This window comes from Nymphalis io, chromosome 9 (assembly GCF_905147045.1).
Source record: "Nymphalis io chromosome 9, ilAglIoxx1.1, whole genome shotgun sequence".
Lineage (NCBI taxonomy): Eukaryota > Metazoa > Arthropoda > Insecta > Lepidoptera > Nymphalidae > Nymphalis > Nymphalis io.
In genome coordinates this window covers 1175527-1197711 of record NC_065896.1, presented here as the reverse complement: position 1 = coordinate 1197711, position 22185 = coordinate 1175527, and the positions used below count along the sequence as shown (strand labels likewise).

The following is a 22185-nucleotide window of genomic DNA, read 5'->3' as shown; positions in this document are numbered from 1 at the left end:
ACTTCGTCTTGAACAGAGGATATTAATAATATTTAGCTTTAAAAAAAATAATTGTTTAATTCAAATGTTCCTCAGAACTGAACGTTCGGGGTACCTTCTCGGCGGCCACGTCCAGGTCGCGCGTGAGGGAGAGCACGCGCGTCTCCTTGTCGCGCGCCTCCCGCTCGGCCGCGTCGCGCTCGGCCGCGTAGCGCTCCGCCACCGCGCGCTCCTCCGACACCACCTGCGGGAACGCATTCGCTTAGCTAATACAACTCATTGTAAATAAACACATACGTCAATCTGATTATCTATTATAAATAAAAAAATTCAAAATTCGAACTAAAAATAAACTTCGAGGCGAACCTTGTCGAAGTTCTTCTGTTTCTTCTCCAGCTCGAGCACCTTAGCACGCTGCGCGCTCAACTCAATGTTGGTGTCCTCCAACTCCTCTTGGATTTTCTTTTTGCCTGTAAATTCAAATCAAATTAGTGATAGTGAAATTATTTTTTATTCTATTGTTGACACTTCAAAAACAAAAACAAAGACTAATAATACAAAATGTCTTAATAGTATTCGTATAACCCAAACCATATATAGCAGTACTTGGTATTGTTGTGTTCCGGTTTGAAGAGTGAGTGAGCCAGTGTAATTACAGGCACAAGGGACATAACATCTTTGTTCCCAAGGTCGGTGGCGCATTGGTGATGTAAGCGATGGTTAACATTTCTTAAAATGCCAATGTCTATGGGCGTTGGTGACAACTTACCATCAGGTAGCTCATATGCTCGTCCGCCTTCCTATTCTATAAAAAAAAACCATCAAAACAATTGCGGTCGATTAGCACCTCTAATGCACTAATATTACGAGTGAAGAAAACTGCTAAATAAGAAGTTTATTTGATATAAATATTATATTGTATTGTGACAGACGGCAACTGAAAAATGAATATTTAATAATATATTAAAAGTGCAATATAATAACCCTGCGACATACATATATATAGCCTGGGGTATTTTTCACACACGGCCATCTGATACCAAATTAAGCTTGTACAAAGCTTGTGCTATGGAAACCAGACAACTGATATACTACATATAGTACTTTTCTTTTGTAAATACATACTTATATAGATAATTACACCCAGACTCGGGACCAACAGACATGTTCATGCACACAAATATCTATCCTGTGTGGGAAACCCACAACGTGAAAGCAAGTATCTACCAACCACGCCAACCGGCTCGTCATATATACATTTATACAAACGATATATGGTACTCACTCTTGTCCAACTTGTCATTTGCCTGTTTCAGCTCATCGAGCTGACAGTGCAGCGCCTCAATGTCCTTGCTGAGCTTCTTGCGCTGTTCCTCAAGCACCGCTGCTGCTTCTGCTTCCTCTTCTGCCTTCTTCTTTGCGTCAGTTAATTGCTGAGTCAACACTGTGACCTGGATAAGAATATTTTATATTATACTCCATTTCATTAAAATATTAATGACGAGAAATCTATTAACATAAAATACTATCATTTCTCTTTTTACAAATCATTAAAATAGAGAGCATCGTATAAAAATAATAGCAATGGGTATAACATTTATTTAATTTTTTTATATTAAAAAAATAAGTAGTTCATTATAATTACTTAATATTATAACAATCTGACGGCGTAAACATTACTTCGCAGTATTTTCACCCAGGGAAGCTTACGATATTGGTTTTAAATTTAACTATTTTCTCTAACAAATTTTTTGATACAATATAAATTTGAACTACATGCTTTATATAATATTGATTGTTTGCGCAACTTGCCTGCTTGTCCAGGTTCTTTCTGGCCTGCTCCTCTTCGTCGAGCTGGTCGCGCGCTTGCTCCAACTCTTGCTCCACGTTGCGCAGGCGCGTCTGCAGCGATAGCTTCTGCTTCGTTTCCTCTTCCAGCAATGCCTTCAACAGATCATAAACAGTCTATCGTTAAAGGTCCGATAATAAATATTTCATTTCTTTTTTTTAGCTTTTATTAATAATTAATGGTCGTATCTTGTTTTTATAAATATTAGCTAAATAAATATCAAATTTGTATTGCATTATATTTGTTTTAAACAAATAAATTATTTGATATCATTTAAACATATTATTTAATAATATTCTTTTACGCACCTGAACTTCTGCGTGCTGTGATCCAGCTGTTGCCGCCTGTTTAGCAGCAGCAGATGCCTTAAGTTCCGCCTGTTCTAGCTGTTGTAACGCCTGCTCGGCTTCGCTTTGAAGACGGATGCACTTGTCCGCTAATTCCGATCTAAAACAAAATAGATTCACTTGCTTTAATTGCTTCGTTTATAAAAATAATAACTGTTTTGAAGACGTGAATCTTAACCGACGATTCCGAGTTCAAACCTGAGTAAGCACCACTGAATTTTCGTGTGCTTAACTTTGTGTATAATTCATCTCGTGCTCGGCGGCGAAGGATAATATAGTGATGGAATATGTATGTGGCGAATCAAAATCGGCCACGTATATCTATATAAGCCAACCCGTATTTGAGCAGCGTGGTGAAGTAAGCTCCAAAACTTCTCCTCAAAGACGAGGAGGTCTTAGCCTAGACATGAGGCTGCAATGTGTAATAAGGATATTCCGGTAGTACCTGGCGCGCTCCACGTCCTGCAGCTTGGCGGCGACGTCCTGCAGCTGCGCCTCGGTCTGCTTGCGGCGCCGCTCGCCCTCCGCGCGCGCCGCGCTGGCGCTCTTCAGCTCCGTGGCCAGGTCCGCGTTCTCCGCCTCCAGCGACTGCTTTGCCTTCTCCAGGACTGCGGGAGCCGAGTCAAATGTCTTTAGCGTTTGTTTCTACATGTATTATACATGAAGAAAGTTTTTTTTTTAATTATAACTATTTTAAATAAATAAAGTTTATGTATAGGATAATATGGTAACTCAATGTTTTTTTTTTTACATTTAACCAGTGGCTTATTTAAGTAGGGTTCTTAAGCTTGTGATGAGGGACCAAACTAACATTTGTTATGCCAAGTCAAGTCCTGTTTCCGTTCGGGCGATGAACCTTTACACATATGTTGCCAATAATCTCGTGTCGAATTGAACAAGCTCCCTTCCTCATACGAATTTTCTACATTAAAATTATCATCCTTTGACAGGCCGAATTTAACGTTCTTTTGCCTCCGTTCATTTAAAGTAGCCATTGTAACATAATAAAGGAATTTAATTTATATAAAACAACATTAAAAATTTCAAGTAAAGCAATGCACAAAAGTTACGTTTTGTTAGTGACAATTGACGTTTTATGTCAATAAATATTTGAAATTGAAATTTTTAAATTCGGAATTCTCTTTATATGGCGTTTATTACGAAGACTATTTAATCTGTACCAGTATCGTAAAGTTGAGAAGTTTTACTGTTTGGTCGCAATATGGGAATACTATTTAATTTGATTTGTATTAATTAATCTCGTTAATTTTGTGCAAGTACACGAAGCTATGACATAATTTATTGGCGGGGAGGGTCTTTTATTATATATAAGTAAATATAAAATAAAAATATCGATGTATTTTTAAATATTTGCTTAAAAGAGGCATATTATATAATTTATTATTTCATGTTGAAATATTATAAAAAAATACGAAAACCTTTGCATTTTAGTGTGATATAAAAATGGAAGACATTCCATACAAACTATTATAAACATAATATCATCACTCACCAGCCTTGGCTTTCTTGATCTGGTCGTGCTGCTCGTTAAGCAGCTGCAACTCTTGAGAATGCTTGTGTCTGTGCTCCGCGAGCGCTGCCTCGTGGGCCGCGGCCTCCTCCTCCAGACTGCGCTTCAGCACCGCCACCTCCTGCTCCCGCTTCGACCGGAGCTCCTGTTGAGCTGAAAAACGAAAATACGTAAATTAGGTCGATAATTAAAATTAGTGGACAAATATAGGCGTTTCATTATTGTTTTAGACCAATTAAAAAATACAATAAAAGTTTTTGAAAAGGTAGCTTTACACAGTGGACATTTAATAATGTTTTATCTTTTTTATTTATATGTACATATACAAGAATAAAGACATATGGCCCACATGCATATGTAAATATGTATGTATAGCGATGGTAAGTCACCATCACTGATACATATTGCTAATGTAAGCCATAATATACAGTTCCTTATAACATAATTGCGCCGTCGGTCTTTGGATCGACGGTGTTGTGTGCTCGTGGTTGCATTGGCTCACCAAAGCACAGCAACCTATGTCAGTTATACTGCTCAGTGAAGCTATCAGATTACCCTCTAGTCGAACAAAATATGCTCAAAATGTATTTATCTATCGCTCCTGTAAGAATTACAATAAGAAATTTAATGACTTGGACATATTTTCTTGCTCGCTCAATACAGTCAAAACGAAAATTACGGATTTATCAATTTAATCAGTGCTTTATATTCGTTGCTGGTTACTTAATTTTTGAATATTTATAATTATTGTTTTGAATAAAAAAAGCAGAGTCTCACCGGCCGTGGTGTCGAGCGAGTCGAGCAGCTCGCTCTTGAGCGCCTCGAGCTCCTCGTTGAGGTCGCGGCGCAGCTTCTCGGCCTTGGTGCGCGCGGCGCGCTCGGCGTCCAGGTCCTCGTGCGCCTCGGCCAGCGCCGCCTCGGCCTCGCGCGCCGCCTTGTGCGCCGCCGCGCGCGCCGCGCCCTCGTCGTCCGCGCGCGCGCACGCCGCCAGCAGCTCCTCCTCGCGCTTGGCTGCAACACGCCGCCGTGTACTGCCCGCCCGCGCCCCGCGCCCGCACCCGCACCCCGCGAGACTCACTCAGGACGATCTGCAGCTCCTCCACCTGCGCCTTCTTCTCGGACAGCTGCTCCTTGACGTCCTGCAGCTCCGTCTCCAGCTTTCTCTTGGCCCGGTCCACTTCTTGGCGCAGTTGATGATCCTTCCCGATAAAAACGTTACCCATTTAGTTTCTTGAAATTTAATGATCGAGGAGTATCGAAGTGATGCTCGGAAAAATAGATTTAGAGGTAAATCGACTGAGCGTTTAAATTATTTTTAGTATATATACCTTCAGTAATTTCTCCTCGAGCTCGGCGATGGCGGACTCTTGCTTGGCCTTCAATTTGCTGAGATGCTTGGCTTTCTCCTCCTCCTCGGCTAAGGCCTGAGATAAGTCATTTGCCCGTTCTTCTAGAACCTACGATCATAACAGGAAAAAAAAAACATTAATTAAGTATTGTTACTTTATTTATTCAATAAATTATTTTTCACTGTAAAACATTCAAATAGATTTTTTTTTATGAGTTTAAAACATAGTATGGAGTTTAATTATTGTAATCTTCGTATTGAATAAGTTTACCTTCTTCTCTTTAACCAACTTCTGGTTGGTGTCCTCGCTGAGAGCGAGTTCCTCCTCCAGCTTCTTAAGCTTCCCGTCGCATTGCACGCGTTCCAGCTGCAGCTTTTGACGAGCTGCCTCCTCTTCCTCTAACTGTTCCTCCAGATCCTATAAAAAAACAAATTACAGATGAGTATTAATTTAGGAGGACAAAGTACATAGAGCAAGTAGAAGCGCTACGAGGATACAACGTATATCGTGCCTAAAAAAAAATACTCAGTCACACTTAGGTATAACTGATAAGTGGGTGGTACCTTCACCGGTGTACGAATTTATTAAAGATAATAATTTCGATTTAAACAAATATTACTATGATTATATATAAAGTATAAGTAAGTATATATATAAAGTAAAATAATTCTATTATATAGCTAGTTATTTATTCGCTACTAACTATTTATAAATTTGAAAGAACAGTCATAATGAAGGTCACCTGTATATTGAGCTGCAGACGCTTCTTCTCCTGCTGCAACGAGTTGCAACGCTCCTCCTCCTCTTCGATGCGCCCCTCCAGGTCGTGAAGCAGCTCCTCCAGTTCCTGCTTCCTCGCTGCGGCCCGAGCACGACTCTCCTCGGCTTCCGCGCACAGTTCGAGCTCCGCCTTTCGAATAGAACGAAAATTTATTTTACATGCAGATTTCACTAATCGCAGTATTTAACATCCTGTTATACTGATAAATATATATTTTATATACATATAATAGAGCATTATTTTCCATATATTAATAATACAAATCATCGCAGTATTCATATCATGTAGTATTTTGTTATGTGAACTTAAATCTTTTAATGCGAAACTTCTGTTAATGTTTTTGACTTTCTCATATTACATGGCAATACTAAACTATTTTAATAAGTTAGAGAATACAATTTATTATAACTTGTAATATTTTTTTGGCATCTATTTAATTTTGAGGCCATTTTATTTTATTGTGCAAAGGGAAGTGTTTTTTATCTGTGTAATGCAAAGTTGATGACTGCCTTTGTTTAATCTGATATGGAATTTACACTAATTTTCTGTATATATAATTTCAGCTTTTAAATGAAAATATTATATTTTTGATAATTTCAAAGACTGATACTAATATTGTTTATAGTAATTAATTATAAATTTCTAAAAAGTTTAATAGTAAACGATTCCAATTGAACCTGTAGTTGCTCAGCGAGTTGTGTCTTTTCAGCGCTGGCCTGCTGATACTTGGCTTCGTAGTCCTGGCACCTCTTCATCTGCGATTCTAACCGCTCACGGATCTGTCTCAACTCATCCTCCTTCTGCGTCAACTTCTCCTCTTGCTTCGTTACTTCCAATAGAGGTTTTACCTGAAATTACATTAATAGTTGCATCTTAAAATATTTCATTATAATAAAATAAATATTTATCATGACATATTATCGATGACATAATTCTAATGGCGTGCATCTTCAGAACAAAGATAAGTACATTATAAGGTAGTCTATCTTCACAATAATCTATTGAATGGAATCTTCATATCGTATTTGCATTACAATAGTTGTATTCTACAATAATGAGCTGGAATGTTTTCAAAACACGAGTAAAGCAATAATACAACTAAAGTACTTACGTGATACAGCATTATGTAAGTGATATCAGTATTGTATTAAAAATATTTACAAATGATGTGCCCACCTTTATATACAATCTCCACCATTGCCAGTTCTTAAGCTTGAGATACGCTGCACAGTTCCTCTGGATTATCCGGATAGCGTTCAACTGTTGCAGTCTCTTCTGATAGTTTCTCCTCGCGAGGTACCCGCGACAGAATGCTTGGAAGTTCACGATCAAGTCCGTAATCTTGTAGTCTCTCTCCTCTTCCAGATGCGCCAACACGCCCGCTCTGAAGAAGATCTTCGACTGCCCAACGCGATACAAATTATAGTCGAGATCCAGAGCCTCGATCATTTGCTCGCAAGCCTTCTTACCATCCATGAAACCTTTGGGTATGATGTTCGGTGTAAGCAGCTCGTAACGCTGTCTAAACTCTTGGAAGGGAATCCTGTTAGGGAAACCCTGGCGACAGATTCTTATACCCTCGAGTACACCATTGCATCGAAGCTGGTCCAAGACCAAAGGTGCCTCAATTTTGCCGGCCTTCTTTTCGTGATTAGGAATGATACATCTGACAAAGTTCGGATTAGTGTTTCTCAACGTTGCCATCAGTTTCGTCAGCTGCTCCTTGTACAGTTGGGAAACTGTTCGGAACATTCCCTTTCTGGTTCTCGCTCCGAACTGCGTGTCTGTCAAAGCTTGCTGTGCCATGCCGACGATTTCAGCGTCCTTCCAAATGTGACACACGAAGGGATCTTGAGAGGACTGTAGACAAGATACAACGTTCTCGTTCAGGGGGTCCATGTTCTTCATCAGCCATTGTGCAGCTGAGTAATCGACTTTGCCAGCGTAGTGGATGATTGCGAAATCAGCGACACCACGGAAATCGGTCTTCATAAACTTGGGATGGACGGAGTGAGATGACACGAGTTTCTCGACGAAAGTTTTATCCGTGGCCTTGGGGAACCAACATTCCTCGTCTAACAAGGCCATTATACCCATCGGTTTGTCGATGAGGTCAATAGTCGGCTGCAAATCTAAACCGAAGTCGATAAACTTCCACTCGATACCTTCCCTCTGGTATTCCTCTTGTTCCAAAATGAACATCGTGTGATTGAAGAGCTGCTGCAATTTTTCGTTCGTATAATTAATGCAGAGCTGCTCGAAGGAGTTCAGATCGAATATTTCGAAACCAGCCATATCGAGGATTCCAATGAATGACGCACCTTGTCTTTTTGTTCTGTCTAGGGATCTGTTGATTCTGTTCACTAACCACCTGAAGAGACGTTCATAGCAGGCTTTACCGATTGCTTCTACGGAGAACTCGACCTGTTCTTTAGTTTGTGCCTTAGTAACGAAGTCGCGACCGACCTTTATTCTTGGTTTTAGGAACGCTTTCGTCATTTCTGTTACAGAAAGACCTGAAAAATACAAAACACATAATTAGTTTTCATAATTTCAGTACTATGGAAGTTTCTTTTCAAAAATTGCTATATAAATGATTTCCTTACCAAGCAAATGCGCAATTTTCTGCGCAACTGTATTATCGGGCAATGTAGCCTGATCTGAATTTCTTTCCTGTTTAAACTGCATGGAACCGAAGAGCAGGACGGCGGAGACTATTCTGAATATAGAGTTGAAGTCTTCGTTGTTCATCCCCATAATATTCATTGATTTGATCGTCGCCTGGAACTCCGCTGCATCATCGATACCTGGTACAGGTAGTGCAGCATTTGAAAGGAAAGGGTAGCTTTTAGGATCCTCTAGAATGTACTCCGCTTTCTGCTGCGTCGTGGCTCCTGATAGGAGTTGGTAGAAGATGTGGAATGTCCTCTCGTCCTTCGCTTGTCTGATCGCTCTTGATTTCTCTAATAAGTACGTTTCGATGTTCGCACCCGCAATAAAACCAGATGCGTCGAAGTTTATTCGTATGAATTTTCCCTAAAAATATACAGATGTTTAATATGCTTACCCTTTTTATATGCATAGATATATTGCTCGTCTTAAAAACTTACGAATCGTGATGAATTGTCGTTTTTGACCGTCTTTGCGTTACCGAACGCTTCAAGGATTGGATTTGCTTGTAGTAATTGTTGTTCAAGCTCGCCCTGTTAAACGAATAAAATTAGAATCATATTAAACATATAAACAAAAACGTTACTTTGACATATACTTGTAACCTTTTATATATATACACCTACGGTTAGGGATATAAAATAAAAGCATCGCATACATGAGTGATTATGGTTTATGATTTAGGCATTTTTAAAGCTTTACCTCGAACGTTGGTCCATTGCTCTGTTTACATTGGTAGCAGCGTGTAATGAATCAAATGGTTTCGTTATTAAATGATTTATACTCGATAGCTATATATAATTTAATAAATATATAAACAAATATATGGCATAAATTACTTCGAAAAGCGACTTTGATTTTAAACCGAACTAACATACATACATGTACAACAGTACATTACTTCCTAACCAAAGTGTCAACACTACAAATACATGTCGATTTTTTTTTAGGTTTAGCTTAAAATATACTTTATACACTACATTTATATTTTGTACACTACAAGTTTTGAAACATCATTTTATAAGATAAAATTATAATTTAAAGATGTTCGGAATATTGGTTCTATCGAATAGAAACGAAACGAAAGCCAGCAGTGACTGGCGATACATTTCAACCAATTAAACTACATAAACATTTTAATTATATACTAAATACTATTAAGCTCGGATAAATACGATAAATTAATTACAATTATTATATTATCAATAGACATGAACTTATAGAGCACAATATATATTACGTTTATATAAATAATCATATATAATCAACTTACAATAGACCAACACCCTTTTTTTTTAATTCAAGCACAGTATACTATATACATAAGTCATGATATATCATAATGCATTACCACCAATCTTAGTTGAAAAGCACAGAGAAAAATAATAAAAATAATAATAAAGAGCAAATAAATAAGAGGTATATAATTGTAACGATAAATAATATAAATATATAATACATATGTTATATGTATCAATCATAAAAAATCAACTTAACTGTTTTCAATTATATACTCAACGATTAACTAGTTAAGTGATATAATGTTATATAATATATAAAACACATATGTGACAAACCATAATAATGTTTTACTTACTATTATTAACTGCGGCGTCGGTCCCTGTTGCCGTTCAATCCCGGATCACGAGGAAGATAGAAAATAGAGAAAATATATTACAAAACAGTGCATTTGAAGAGAAAACGGTGATTTTAAAAGATTCTTACGAAAAAATATGGTACACTTTAATTCAGCTTTCATATCAAATCAAAACCATTTTTTATTCAGTTAAGCTCGTACTTTTGAAACGTTATATTATAGTATTTAATTTAATGTAAAGCTACCACCGGTTTAGAATGTAGCACAAACCGAGGAGAACCGGTAGGAATCTTAGCACTTACTCTTTTCTACCTTTATAATTGCAGAGTTATGTCAATCAAATACAATAAAGTTTTATATATATCCTGCTTGCATATAAGCCAAACAGAATTGGTCAATTAAATTTAAATCATTTAGAACTTTAGTACACTTTTAATTAAAACTTTCAACTTACGTTATTACATAATTATTGACTGATCGATGAAATATTATTGAAATTGAACTCTAAAAGATTTCGATGTTTCACTGTCATTTCACGTAAATGTACATTTTCTTTTATATAATAACATTCAAAGTTAAATATAATAAGGAATCTTACTTTTATAAATCATATTGATATCAGAATTAAAACATCAAAGTTTCAGAAAATAACGTTTCCATGTATAACGTTTGGGTGTAATTTTGTTGCAAAAACGTGCTATTCGCACCACGTTAGTCGTTTTAGTTGTACGCATAAATATAATATCCTGGGATAGTATTCACACACGGCCATCTGATCCCAAACTAAACAGAGCTCGTACCATGGAAACCAGACAACTGATATACTACCTACACTTTTATTTTGTAAATACATACTTATATATATAATTACACCCAGACTCAGAAGAAACGGACATGTCCATGCGCACAAATGTCTGTCCTGGGTGGGAATCGAACCAACAACCTTCGACATGAAAGGCAAGTCTATCTACCAACCACGTCAACCGGCCCGTCAATTATATTCTTACGTTTCATGTGAAAGAGAGACGAGATTAAGCAATTAATTTAAATTACAGTAATTGTTATTATATGTAAATATACCACCCGTATATCTAATCTAGAGAACATAGAAACACTTCATATAAATAAATAGTTAATTAACTATCGCTTATGTAAGCGACAATACGTTCAAATATATCTTTATAATTGAATTGACAATTAGGAGAAATACTAATATTGTAGTGATAATTTGTTTAATCAAAACAGTACCACAATGTATTAAAAACTATATCCACATAAAATGAACGAGCAAACGATGATAGAAATGTCATAGGATTTTCAACTGCATGGATTCTTTTACGAACTACGTACAATGGCATATAGAATGCACGAATGGTATGATTGCTTCATCGACGTTTTCCATTTACTACATTTTATAGCTCGGCTATTAATACATATCAACTCTCTTTAAGGCAATTTTGTTTAAACAACGTCGTATAAATTAATGATCGCTGTAGCAATAGCTCACTAGCAGAATTAATAGCTCATTAATTAATTAAATTAATAAGTATATAACAAATTATTTAATTGTCTATCACACTTAGACTTCTATGTAGTATGATATATAAATGTTATGAGTTAAGGGCATTAAAACGTCTTACCCGAATCCGATAATTAAACCAGTAAAGATTGATACGCTTCAAACAGATAGGAGCAATCAGTATAGTTTCAACCTTAAATACGTATCTCACTATACAATATTGAAAAATATTCTATACATACATACATACAACATATTAAACCAACGGCTTTACTTAGCGGCTGTTTAGTAATTAAATTTATCTCATTCTATCATTATTGATTTGACATTCGAAAAAAGAAGACGCAGCATTTTTAACTAATCATTCAGCAATATTTATAAGTAAGGCCTTTAGTTTTTAATATAATAATTACCTCCTAAGTCTTAATGTGCATAAATAGTTTTTTTTTTTTTTTTTTTTTTTTTTTTTTATAGAATAGGAAGGCGGACGAGCATATGGGCCACCTGATGGTAAGTGGTCACCAACGCTCTTAGACATTAGCATTGTAAGAAATGTCAACCATCGCTTACATATCCAATGCGCCACCAACCTTGGGAACTAAGATTTTATGTCCCTTGTGCCTGTAATTACACTGGCTCACTCACCCTTCAAACCGGAACACAACAATACCAAGTATTGCTGTTTTGCGGTAGAATATCTGATGAGTGGGTGGTACCTACCCAGACGAGCTTGCACAAAGCCCTACCACCAGTATAACATATGGAGCTTAGTACAACATATGGAGCTTTTCTGGAAAACACTTGACGTTGAACTCGATCGCGAAATGTCAATAATAATTACAATATTTTAAGGAAACGCAATTCAAAATATCGTTTTAACTTAAGTTGGCTATCAAAATTTAACCATCGAATCGAACATCTAGTGTCTTTGTTTCATAGACTAAGGTGACTTGCGAAATCATATCGCGCCATTATTATTTTAGAATTTGCGATTTTGCAAGCACATAAACATTGATACCTAACATTATTTCAAGTTTTACAAAAAATGCAAAAAAAGGACAAATTAAAATACGTTCTATGAAAAAGGTGCAAATTTGAATCGGGGAATTAAAAATGGGAGGTATGAAATTTTAAAGCAACCTTTTCCTAACAGAATAGCTCTGTCAATGACATAAGTACAGAGCATGTTCAATTCTTTATATTTAACTATAATAAATAAATATTTCGATTATTTCTATTTCTATTAAGTATAACTTGACACAACTCACCGCGCCAGATCCTTTGGGTTTCGAAGCGGCTACATAGGCGAGGTACTGTATAACCTTCTTCGTGTTCTCGGTTTTACCCGCACCTGACTCACCAGTGCAGAGAATCGATTGGTCTTCTCGGTCTGCAATGAAAATGATAAGTATCAAGAAATGACAAGAGTGGATTTTGAATTAACTCGTTGATCTATCAGCTAATTTTTCTTTGTGTGTGTGCGCAAACACAAATGTACTAACTATTCCTCACTTATTCTTATACATGCATATCACGGGCCGGACTTTTACAAACGGCTTTATTATTATTATTGTTTACATTCCAACATCTCCAAATTCAACTCAAGGTTTTAAGCCTGTCACGTGACGTATTAAAATAATCAAAATCACTTTACACGAGTATGTCTTACTCATTTTCATATCAAAAATTAATAACTAGGGTTATAAGCTAGCAACTAAATGAACTTAAAAAAAAACTTTTAATAACAGACCATTCATAAAACTGAATGCGACGATAGTATTATTTTCTCAAGTAATATTCCGTTTTTCAAACTCGTAGGTATAATTAGTGGAGCTGGCTAGCAATAGTCTCGCAAGTGGAGGACCTAAGAATTCTCTGATTGTATTCTCGACTGAGCTTGATAGTTCGTTATACAGTTCGCTAACAGGCCATTGTACGAAAACCTATTTATGTACTCTATGTAAAAATTTCAGATTGCTCTCATACCGTTTTTGTTAACATAAGTTTCTTTAAAACTAAAATTGACTGCCTCCTTGCTCTAGTGGCTAGATATAAGGCCGCAGACCCCGAGGTCTTGGTTTCAAATTCCAGGTCGGGTCAATAAAAAGTTATTGGGTTTTTCGGTCGAAAATTCTCAGTTGCAGTCTGGAGTCTGGAAGTTGGAAGTGTGTACACTCCCGTGCCTCGGAAAGCAGATAAAGCCGTTGGTCTTGTGCCGGTAACTCTTTCCGGTAGTGTCGGACTGTTGTCCCTTCTGATTATGAGAGTTAGGGAATAGAAAGTTCACCTGTGTTTGCGCACACACTTGTGCACTTATATGTCCTGCGCATTTGGTTAATCTCTTGAGATTGGTCGTCGGTCCGGAGGACATAAATATTAAACTAAAATTAAATAAGTATCTTATGTAGTAGAAACATATGTTCTTATAATTTTATAATAATAAAAGTCAAGTCAATATTCAATACAATTGAAAACACAAAAACGCTGTATACTTTCAAATTACTTACTTTTTTAATTTGCATAATTCGACATTTCAAATTAGCTACTGGTGACTACAAAGCATTACATAATATTTAATAACCATAAACAAAAGTCCATTAGATACACTATCTGTTTGTTACGTGGTTACAATTTATAGCTAAAGACAAAATAGTAAAACTAGTCGCGTCAGACCAAAGAGTAACACAGACGAACCGCGTAGAACTGGTATACACCAGCGATACGAAATACCAATGCAATATCATTGCTCTCACAGTGTTCGAAGCGCGATCAAAAGAAGGAAAATTAAAAAAAAAAAAATTAAATAAAAGATTATTTTTTTCGCAAAAGAAATAGTAAAGTGTAAGTCAAAATCTTTATGCAATATAGAAGCTTTAAAACTTACGCTATAATATCAAAAACATCTAACACCGATTTGAAGAAATTCAGCCGGATTTTATTTTTGTCTCAATTTTAACAATTACAGGCTTCATACACATAATTTTTTATAGCCTTCATAAACATTTGACTTTTCATATTTCCAATTATAATAAGGTTCTTATAATGCTTGCTTTGTAAATGTATTTATGGTTTCGAAATCAGAAACTACAGTTCGAAATGCAGAGAATTACGCAAGAATGACATAATCAGGATCGAATTAATATATAAAAGCAAAGAAAAAAGAAGAAGTGTGTTTTTCATAGACCGATAACTAACACCGGCAATCGTGTACATGTTAATGCCACGCACACTAACAATTATTTTGACCCCACTTGCCTGTTCTACATGAACCGTCTATTACACACCTAGAACGCAAAGCAGCGTGTAATTCTCTATTTTATCGTTGAAAAACAAAAAACTTCGATTCACTCGGCTTTCTTATTCTTTGGTCTGAACTAGATGCATGAAAAGGGCTCGGCCAAGGAGCACTCCCCCGTCGACTGCGCCCGCGCCATTAGCGAACAATTAGACAAATGACTGGTTTCCAAGTTATCGCTTATCTTTCTAGTAAGGACCTTTTATCGATAAATACTTAAAAATGTAACATTCTTTAAAACAGGAAAGTTCAAGTACTTATATACAGTTACTTAAACGTACCGGAGTACTATACAATGTGATTTTAAAACATGTACATTTCATTAAGCAAGAAAGAGCCGAGTTGGCCCTGTGGTAAGAACGCGTGAATCTTAACCGATGATCGTGGGTTCAAACCCGGGCAAGCACCACTGAATTTTCATGTGCTTAATTTGTGATTATAATTCATCTCGTGCTTTACGGTGAAGGAAAACATCGTGAGGAAACCTGCATGTGTCTAATTTCACTGAAATTGTGCCACATGTGAATTCTACCAACCCGCATTGGAGCAGCGTGGTGGAATAAGCTCCAAACCTTCTCCTCAAAAAGAGGAGAGGAGGCCTTTAGCCCAGCAGTGGGACATTCACAGGCTGTTACGGTTACGGTTTACATTTCATTGATTTGTACTGTACCTAATAAGTATAGGCCAAATTATATACATAAATAGTTTGATATACATATATATGCAAATATGTATGAAAAATACTGAAAATTGATTTAAATGATAAAAGAGTAAATTATAATTTAAAATCTTATATTTATAATATATTTTTTAGTTTCTTTTTTTTTATATAGAATAGGAGGCGGACATGGGCCACCTGATGGTAAGTGTTAAAAGTCACCAACGCCCATAGACATTGGCATTGTAAGAAATGTTAACCATCGCTTACATCACCAATGCGCCACCAACCTTGGGAACTAAGATGCTATGTCCCTTGTGCCTGTAATTACTCACTCACCCTTCAAACCGGAACACAACAATACCAAGTACTGCTGTTTTGCGGTAGAATATCTGATAAGTGGGTGGTACCTACCCAGACGAGCTTGCGCAAAGCTCTACCACCAGTCAATTTTTATATTAAGACTTTGGGGCCTCGACAACTTTAAAATAGCTTCGTTCAACATCGTTTACAATGATTATTATTATCAATAACAAATAATAATTATTATAACAACGTATCTATGCTAAAATAAGGTTCTTAAACTAATTTCGTAATTTTAAAGATAATTTACATATTTTGTATATAAAATGTAACCTAAAATACATTATGTATCAACAGATAGTATAATTATATATTTATAATAAATATAACATTAAAAATAATTAATTCACACCATTAAGTTTTATCTACTTAATTATTATCTTCAAATATTTTAAAATTATAGATATGTACGAATATAAGTATATATATACGTGGGACATATATGTGTGGAGTATATATAATATATAAGTAGACCGGACCGCGAAAAACTGTTTACTATTTTTATTTGATGTTTGAAAAATCATAATTTATATTTGCATGAACCCGTATTTACGTTTAAATTTTCTTTGTAATTTCTCACACACCTATATATTTTACTAGATCTTTGATCCGCGTCATAATTCTGAATTACTTAATACCAATATCCATTTCTTTCAAAATGAAGGATCTTCATACAATTTTACATCCCATCATTCATGTCATCCACCATTTATATTAACCACCTTAGAGATAACATTTCCAGTGCTAACCCCGTTAGCTTGGGCTGACCGTTGACATAACAGTCAGTCAGTTATTCGTTTATGTACATAGATAATAAAAACTTTGAAAATACGAAATATTAATTTTATGTGATAAAGTGAAACTATTAATTTATAAAATTAAATTTAATCTTACACATAATTGTCATTCTCGATACTATTGAGAATGTCTCCAGATTTGTTATAATTAATTCAAACTCGTTATGCTATGTGTGCGTATGTGTGCGTTAATAGCTATAGTTTAAAACCGCTTCACAGACTCGAAAACACATACAGACAACATTTACCATAAAAGGTAATCACAAATAAACAAACACACAATTAGCGATTCAAGAATAGTAACGATTTCCGTGCATCACTATAGACCAGGGTTGCCAACCATCAGGTCTTACGGGGATACTTAAAAGCATTAATGAGATTTGGATGCGTTTTACGTTTTTCATGCTTACTTGTCTACGTGTGTAGTGTTTTCAAATCACCTAAATTCAGTCAGTTAATATGTATGAATAATATTTTATGCAACTACTTTTTAACAAGCTCTAGTAAAACGATTAACATGATGTACATATATTTGGCGTTGGTGCTTTATACGAAAATATAGCAAACGAATTAAAAAAGGTCGTTCTGTATGCAGATGTTATGTTATTCTCTTTTTTGTTTCTATATAAATATTAAACTCGTAAAAGGAGTTGGTACGCCAACAGCTCAATGAAAGAGTATCGACAACCGTATTTCACACCCTATAGCATGTAATTATGGGGCAATACTGTCGCTGGAAGTGATTGGTGATATTTAGGTGGTGCAGGTAAGTTGCAAAAAATAATTGAAATAACGAGAGGTGGAATAAGGAGTAGCATCCGAGGGGATGAATTGTGTTTGCGACATAAGTTGATAAGAAAACAGGGATGGCCGTATAAGTTCAAATAATTTCGGAACACCCCACCATTTTTCAACGTTGTTAGTCATAAGCGACAACCCTATCAAAGCGTTAATACTGTGCGACACCCACTGCACCTCTCGTAACGCTAACATTAACAGAGATGTAATACGTTATGCCTTGGTTACTAATTACCCGCCTGATCTTAGTTATATATAATATATTACAATTATATTTAACATGTGGTAAATAAATAGAAATAATAAAATCTTTTGTTATCTATTCAATTAATTTAAAAACTAAAATAACTACGAAAACACTGCGTTCTGAAAAGTGCAATCGAAATGAAATGTAATCATCGACTTTATTCTTATTCCCATTGTTTATTATACGCCATTGACAAAAAATTTAAAAATTAAATCATGTTTTGTCATTGCGGTATATTGTAATATCATTTCGGTTTTGTATCGATCTTATACAAGATAGTGTAAGTTCATTGAAAATAGAATCGGTAACGAATCGTCACCGTATATTTTAGTAGAAATGGTCCCCAGTATAGTAATTGTTCTATAACCTTGTTATTAAGCTGAACTCCGTAAAATATTTAAACAAGAACTTGTATGCAATAAAGCATATTCCATTCTTTATAATAATATAGGTTATATTATAATACACGGCTTATTCTCTTCAGAAACGTTATAGGTGCATTGAAATCCTAACAATGGCTTGTTTAACTTTCGAAAATTAGTTTAGGTATGATACAATATTTAATCCTGTTCCAAGACCATATAATAGTTTTATACTTAGACAAGAAATAGCTGAAATTATACATGCATATTTGAAACGCGGTTTGCCATTTCTCAATAGAATGCGTTTAGCTGACATCCATCACGTATTCGATCTGCGCTGACCGCTGACATTATTTTACATCAAATGTTTATAAGCTAGCAAGCACATAGTGGCTAATGCTTGGCATGCGTGGCAATGCTTCCTAATTTTTATTCTATATATAATAGCCGAGCCACCACCTATAGACATTAGCCCTATAAGGAATATTAACAATCGCTTACATCACAAATGCTCCACCAACCATAGAAACTAAAATTGCCCCTTGAGCCTTATAACGTCTACCCCACCATTCAAACCGGAAGACAACAATACTAAGTACTGTTTAGGGGTATGTGATGAGCGGGTGCTATATATCAGGACTAGCACACAGCCCTACCTCCAAGTTAAGCCCATTAAACCATATCTTGGACAAAATTGGTTATTAAAAAAATTAATTTAACGGATTCTTGACTGTATGTTTGGTCATTATCATAATTAACCTTCGTGGTTCTATTGGTATAAATCAGTAAAATAACGTTATATTAATTTTATTTCCTTATAAAGTACAAACTGATTAAATTCTCAAAAGAGCTAAAAATATATTTAAATGTGATTTGACTTAAATTCGGAGCAAGACTAATTTAATAACATTGTAATTTTAACCTTTGGAAATTTCAAAAATCTAAGATTTATCTATATTACATACGTATTTATATAATATAATAAGCGTAAACTTACATTGTTTTAATTAGTATCTTTTGAGTACAATAGCAGAACTCACTTCTATCTCACGTGTGAAACGTTACAAATCGACTTAAAAGTGACACGCTATTTTGATGCGTATATCCTATTATTATTATAGTCAATATCTCATATCACTTTCGGATATTTTACGATCGTCTTCTGCCATAAGTATCAAGCAACAGTATAGCTCTACAGTGTTATCAGCGTAAGACTTTTCCATTGATCTGAATATTTTACCATTTATATTAAAAACTTACAATTAGTATATAAATTTACCTTGCAACATAGAACGATAAGCGGTATCTGTGATGGCGAAGACATGAGGCGGGACCTCATGTCGCTTGATACCCTTATATCTCTCCATGATCTTCTCCGTGTAGATAGGCAACTTTTTGTACGGGTTCACCACCACGCAGAAGAGACCCGAGTACGTCTGGAAATAAAACGTCCAATGAGACAACAATACTAAGTTTTCGTCGTATCTTTCACCAATTACAAAGTATTCCATAATAATCACGTTTGACATTAATATACGACAAGAAATATATTTTCCAATAGTATTTTTTACATCTAAAATATCATGATGCCAATCAAATAACTATAGAATAAAGTAATCGTAAAAAAAAGGTTAGCCTCTAAAAGTTTGCTTCAATTAAACGTCATGTTAAATATCAACGGCGTTACTTGTAAATTGTTGTTTGTTGTTATAAATGTTGCTAAACGACTGTTTCGTTAAACACTGATTTATCTCTTTCTGTCGCTATTGATTTGACATTCGAAAGAAGAGAAGACAGCATAGTTGAACTAAGTACCCGCTCAACAAGGCCTATAAGTAAGGCCTTTATAGTTTGAACAACATACCCAAGTTACATGAAGATTCGTCTCGGCCAATATTACTCAATCAAGATCCCGTGGTGATGATATGGGCAATATTCGAATGGATTATGGGGACTTGTTATAATTAGAGGGACGATAATATATGGGGTAGAAACACTATTATGGTTTTCGTCAGCTCTACATACACTGTTATAACGTATAACCCATGTATAATAAAAAACATATGACACGCTGTTTTGCTGCGTAACTTATTATTATTATTGTGTTAATATTCTTTAAAAAAACGAATCATTTAAGTAGGCGAAGAGTTAATCTGCAACCCCTGTTTATAAAGTGTTAAAAAAAAAATACGCAAAAGACGGAGACATGAGTTCTAATCAATCCTCATGTGTTAGGAGCTAACTTAGATTGCTTTTTCAAACTGTAAGCATGCTAGTAGCATGCTACCTATCCTGTAATATATATAATAAATAAATATATATTGCATAAGTATCATTTCAAATTCGATCAAGAAGTTAAGTATTCCAAATAGGATTATTCCATGAACATCTGAATACTTGCATGAGGTCAAAGTAGATCAGTGAGTAATAAAATTAATGCGCAAAACAACTAATTAATACTGTTAATACAACTAATTGGAGATATCGTTTTAAGTATCATGTTAAGTGTTTATTATATTTCTATTACAAATATATGTTTTAAAACGTTCAAATTATTGTTTAATTTTTTTCAAAGCTGTTTTAAATCAAAACTAATATTACAAAGCTGAGGAGTTTATTTATTAGAATGTGCTAATCTCAGAATCTATCAATTTGTAAGAGCAAAATCTTTCTACGTTAGCCAGCCGATTTTTTAATAAATACTTTTTATCATCTAGCAGTAAATATTAACACGAATGAGACCAGTTTATAAGAATAAATAAGACCAAATTATAAGAATAAATAAGAGCTTAAGCAATATAACTGTGTTATGGTTATATAACATAATTTTTTTATGTAAGTTAGCATTGAATTAAGCGCAATAGCTCTCCTCTCGACCAGCAGTGGGATTACCTTGAGTTTTTTATTTATTTAAATCACATTGTATAATATTATGTTGTTTTCTTTAAAGATCAAGGTAGCTATGAACTAGTAATCTGTGTTATCAGACGCGGCTTCTTCAAAGAATATCGCGTGATATGGTATCGGTGACTGATAACGGGGGCAAAATTACTCTGAATCAATTTACGATCTGACCCGTTATAAAGGGCGTAATGAAATTAAATAAACAAAACTAAGTATTTATGCAAAGATTTAATTAATCAATTGTGATTAAAGTATTCGTTTTGAATTTGTTAGAAGAGTGAATTAGTTAATACTTTTCTGGTCGTAATTATTATATTTATTGGGAATGTTGACAAAAAAAATTAATCAAAATCATTTATCAAATCAAAAAATCATTAATCAAATCAAAATCAGTTAAAATAATGAACATTATTACTGTGTGTTTCAATATTATATTATTTGTAATCTCGATATTCAACATTGAATATATTTCTAATTAAAAATTAATTTTAAATTTAGAAAATTTTAAAAAATTATTTTTCGTCAGCGATTGATATTGCAGAATTTTATGTCGTAGCGCAAACGGATACCTTTAGGAGGAAAATCATTCCACAACCCGCATTCACGTAGCAGTAGTAAATAAAACATATTCACTACAAAATCTAAATATTTTTTTTAATAATACTGCGCAAAAGGTAAATCGGCCCACAGCCGTCAACACGGATTACTGATGCAAGCTCACGTAGCTATACCCATAACAACTGACATGGCACAATTTCCACGGTACACCTCCTAATTTGGCCAGACTCGGCTAACTTATGGTTATGTGTAGCATATGTGCTTTAAATTGAGCAATTGACATTTACGTTTACACTTATTTAAGACACGTTACCTATTTAAAAGAATGAGAACTCTTTTCTCAATACCGTTTTATGTGTAATTTCTGAATTGATAAAAGCTTATAAAAACGAGCGTATTTGAGGATAATACTTTATGTTTATTTACAGTAACAGCCTGTTAATGTCCCACTGCTGGGCTAAGGCCTCTTCTCCCTTTTGAGGAGAAGGTTTGGAGCTTATTCCACCACGCTGCTCCAATGCGGGTTGGTAGAATACACATGTGGCAGAATTTCAATGAAATTTGACACATGCAGGTTTCCT

The 22185-nt window shown here is 35.0% G+C and overlaps 1 protein-coding gene across 2 annotated transcripts in view; it reads right to left on the bottom strand.

The window, feature by feature from the left end:
• The window catches only part of LOC126770925 (myosin heavy chain, non-muscle), a 62030-nt gene that overhangs the window by 6372 nt on the left and 33473 nt on the right, over positions 1 to 22185 (bottom strand). For both annotated transcript variants that reach the window (XM_050490538.1, XM_050490537.1), the window contains exons 2-20: positions 19422 to 19578; positions 12891 to 13012; positions 10104 to 10127; positions 8947 to 9039; positions 8443 to 8872; positions 7013 to 8352; positions 6514 to 6684; positions 5798 to 5965; positions 5326 to 5472; positions 5035 to 5163; positions 4785 to 4905; positions 4484 to 4717; positions 3689 to 3859; positions 2621 to 2783; positions 2137 to 2275; positions 1792 to 1923; positions 1265 to 1430; positions 346 to 449; positions 95 to 223 (exon numbers count right to left, since the gene is read on the bottom strand). In XM_050490538.1, coding sequence (XP_050346495.1) covers positions 95 to 223; positions 346 to 449; positions 1265 to 1430; positions 1792 to 1923; positions 2137 to 2275; positions 2621 to 2783; positions 3689 to 3859; positions 4484 to 4717; positions 4785 to 4905; positions 5035 to 5163; positions 5326 to 5472; positions 5798 to 5965; positions 6514 to 6684; positions 7013 to 8352; positions 8443 to 8872; positions 8947 to 9039; positions 10104 to 10127; positions 12891 to 13012; positions 19422 to 19578 — 4140 coding nt within the window. The remainder of the gene's footprint in view (positions 1 to 94; positions 224 to 345; positions 450 to 1264; positions 1431 to 1791; positions 1924 to 2136; positions 2276 to 2620; positions 2784 to 3688; positions 3860 to 4483; positions 4718 to 4784; positions 4906 to 5034; positions 5164 to 5325; positions 5473 to 5797; positions 5966 to 6513; positions 6685 to 7012; positions 8353 to 8442; positions 8873 to 8946; positions 9040 to 10103; positions 10128 to 12890; positions 13013 to 19421; positions 19579 to 22185) is intronic.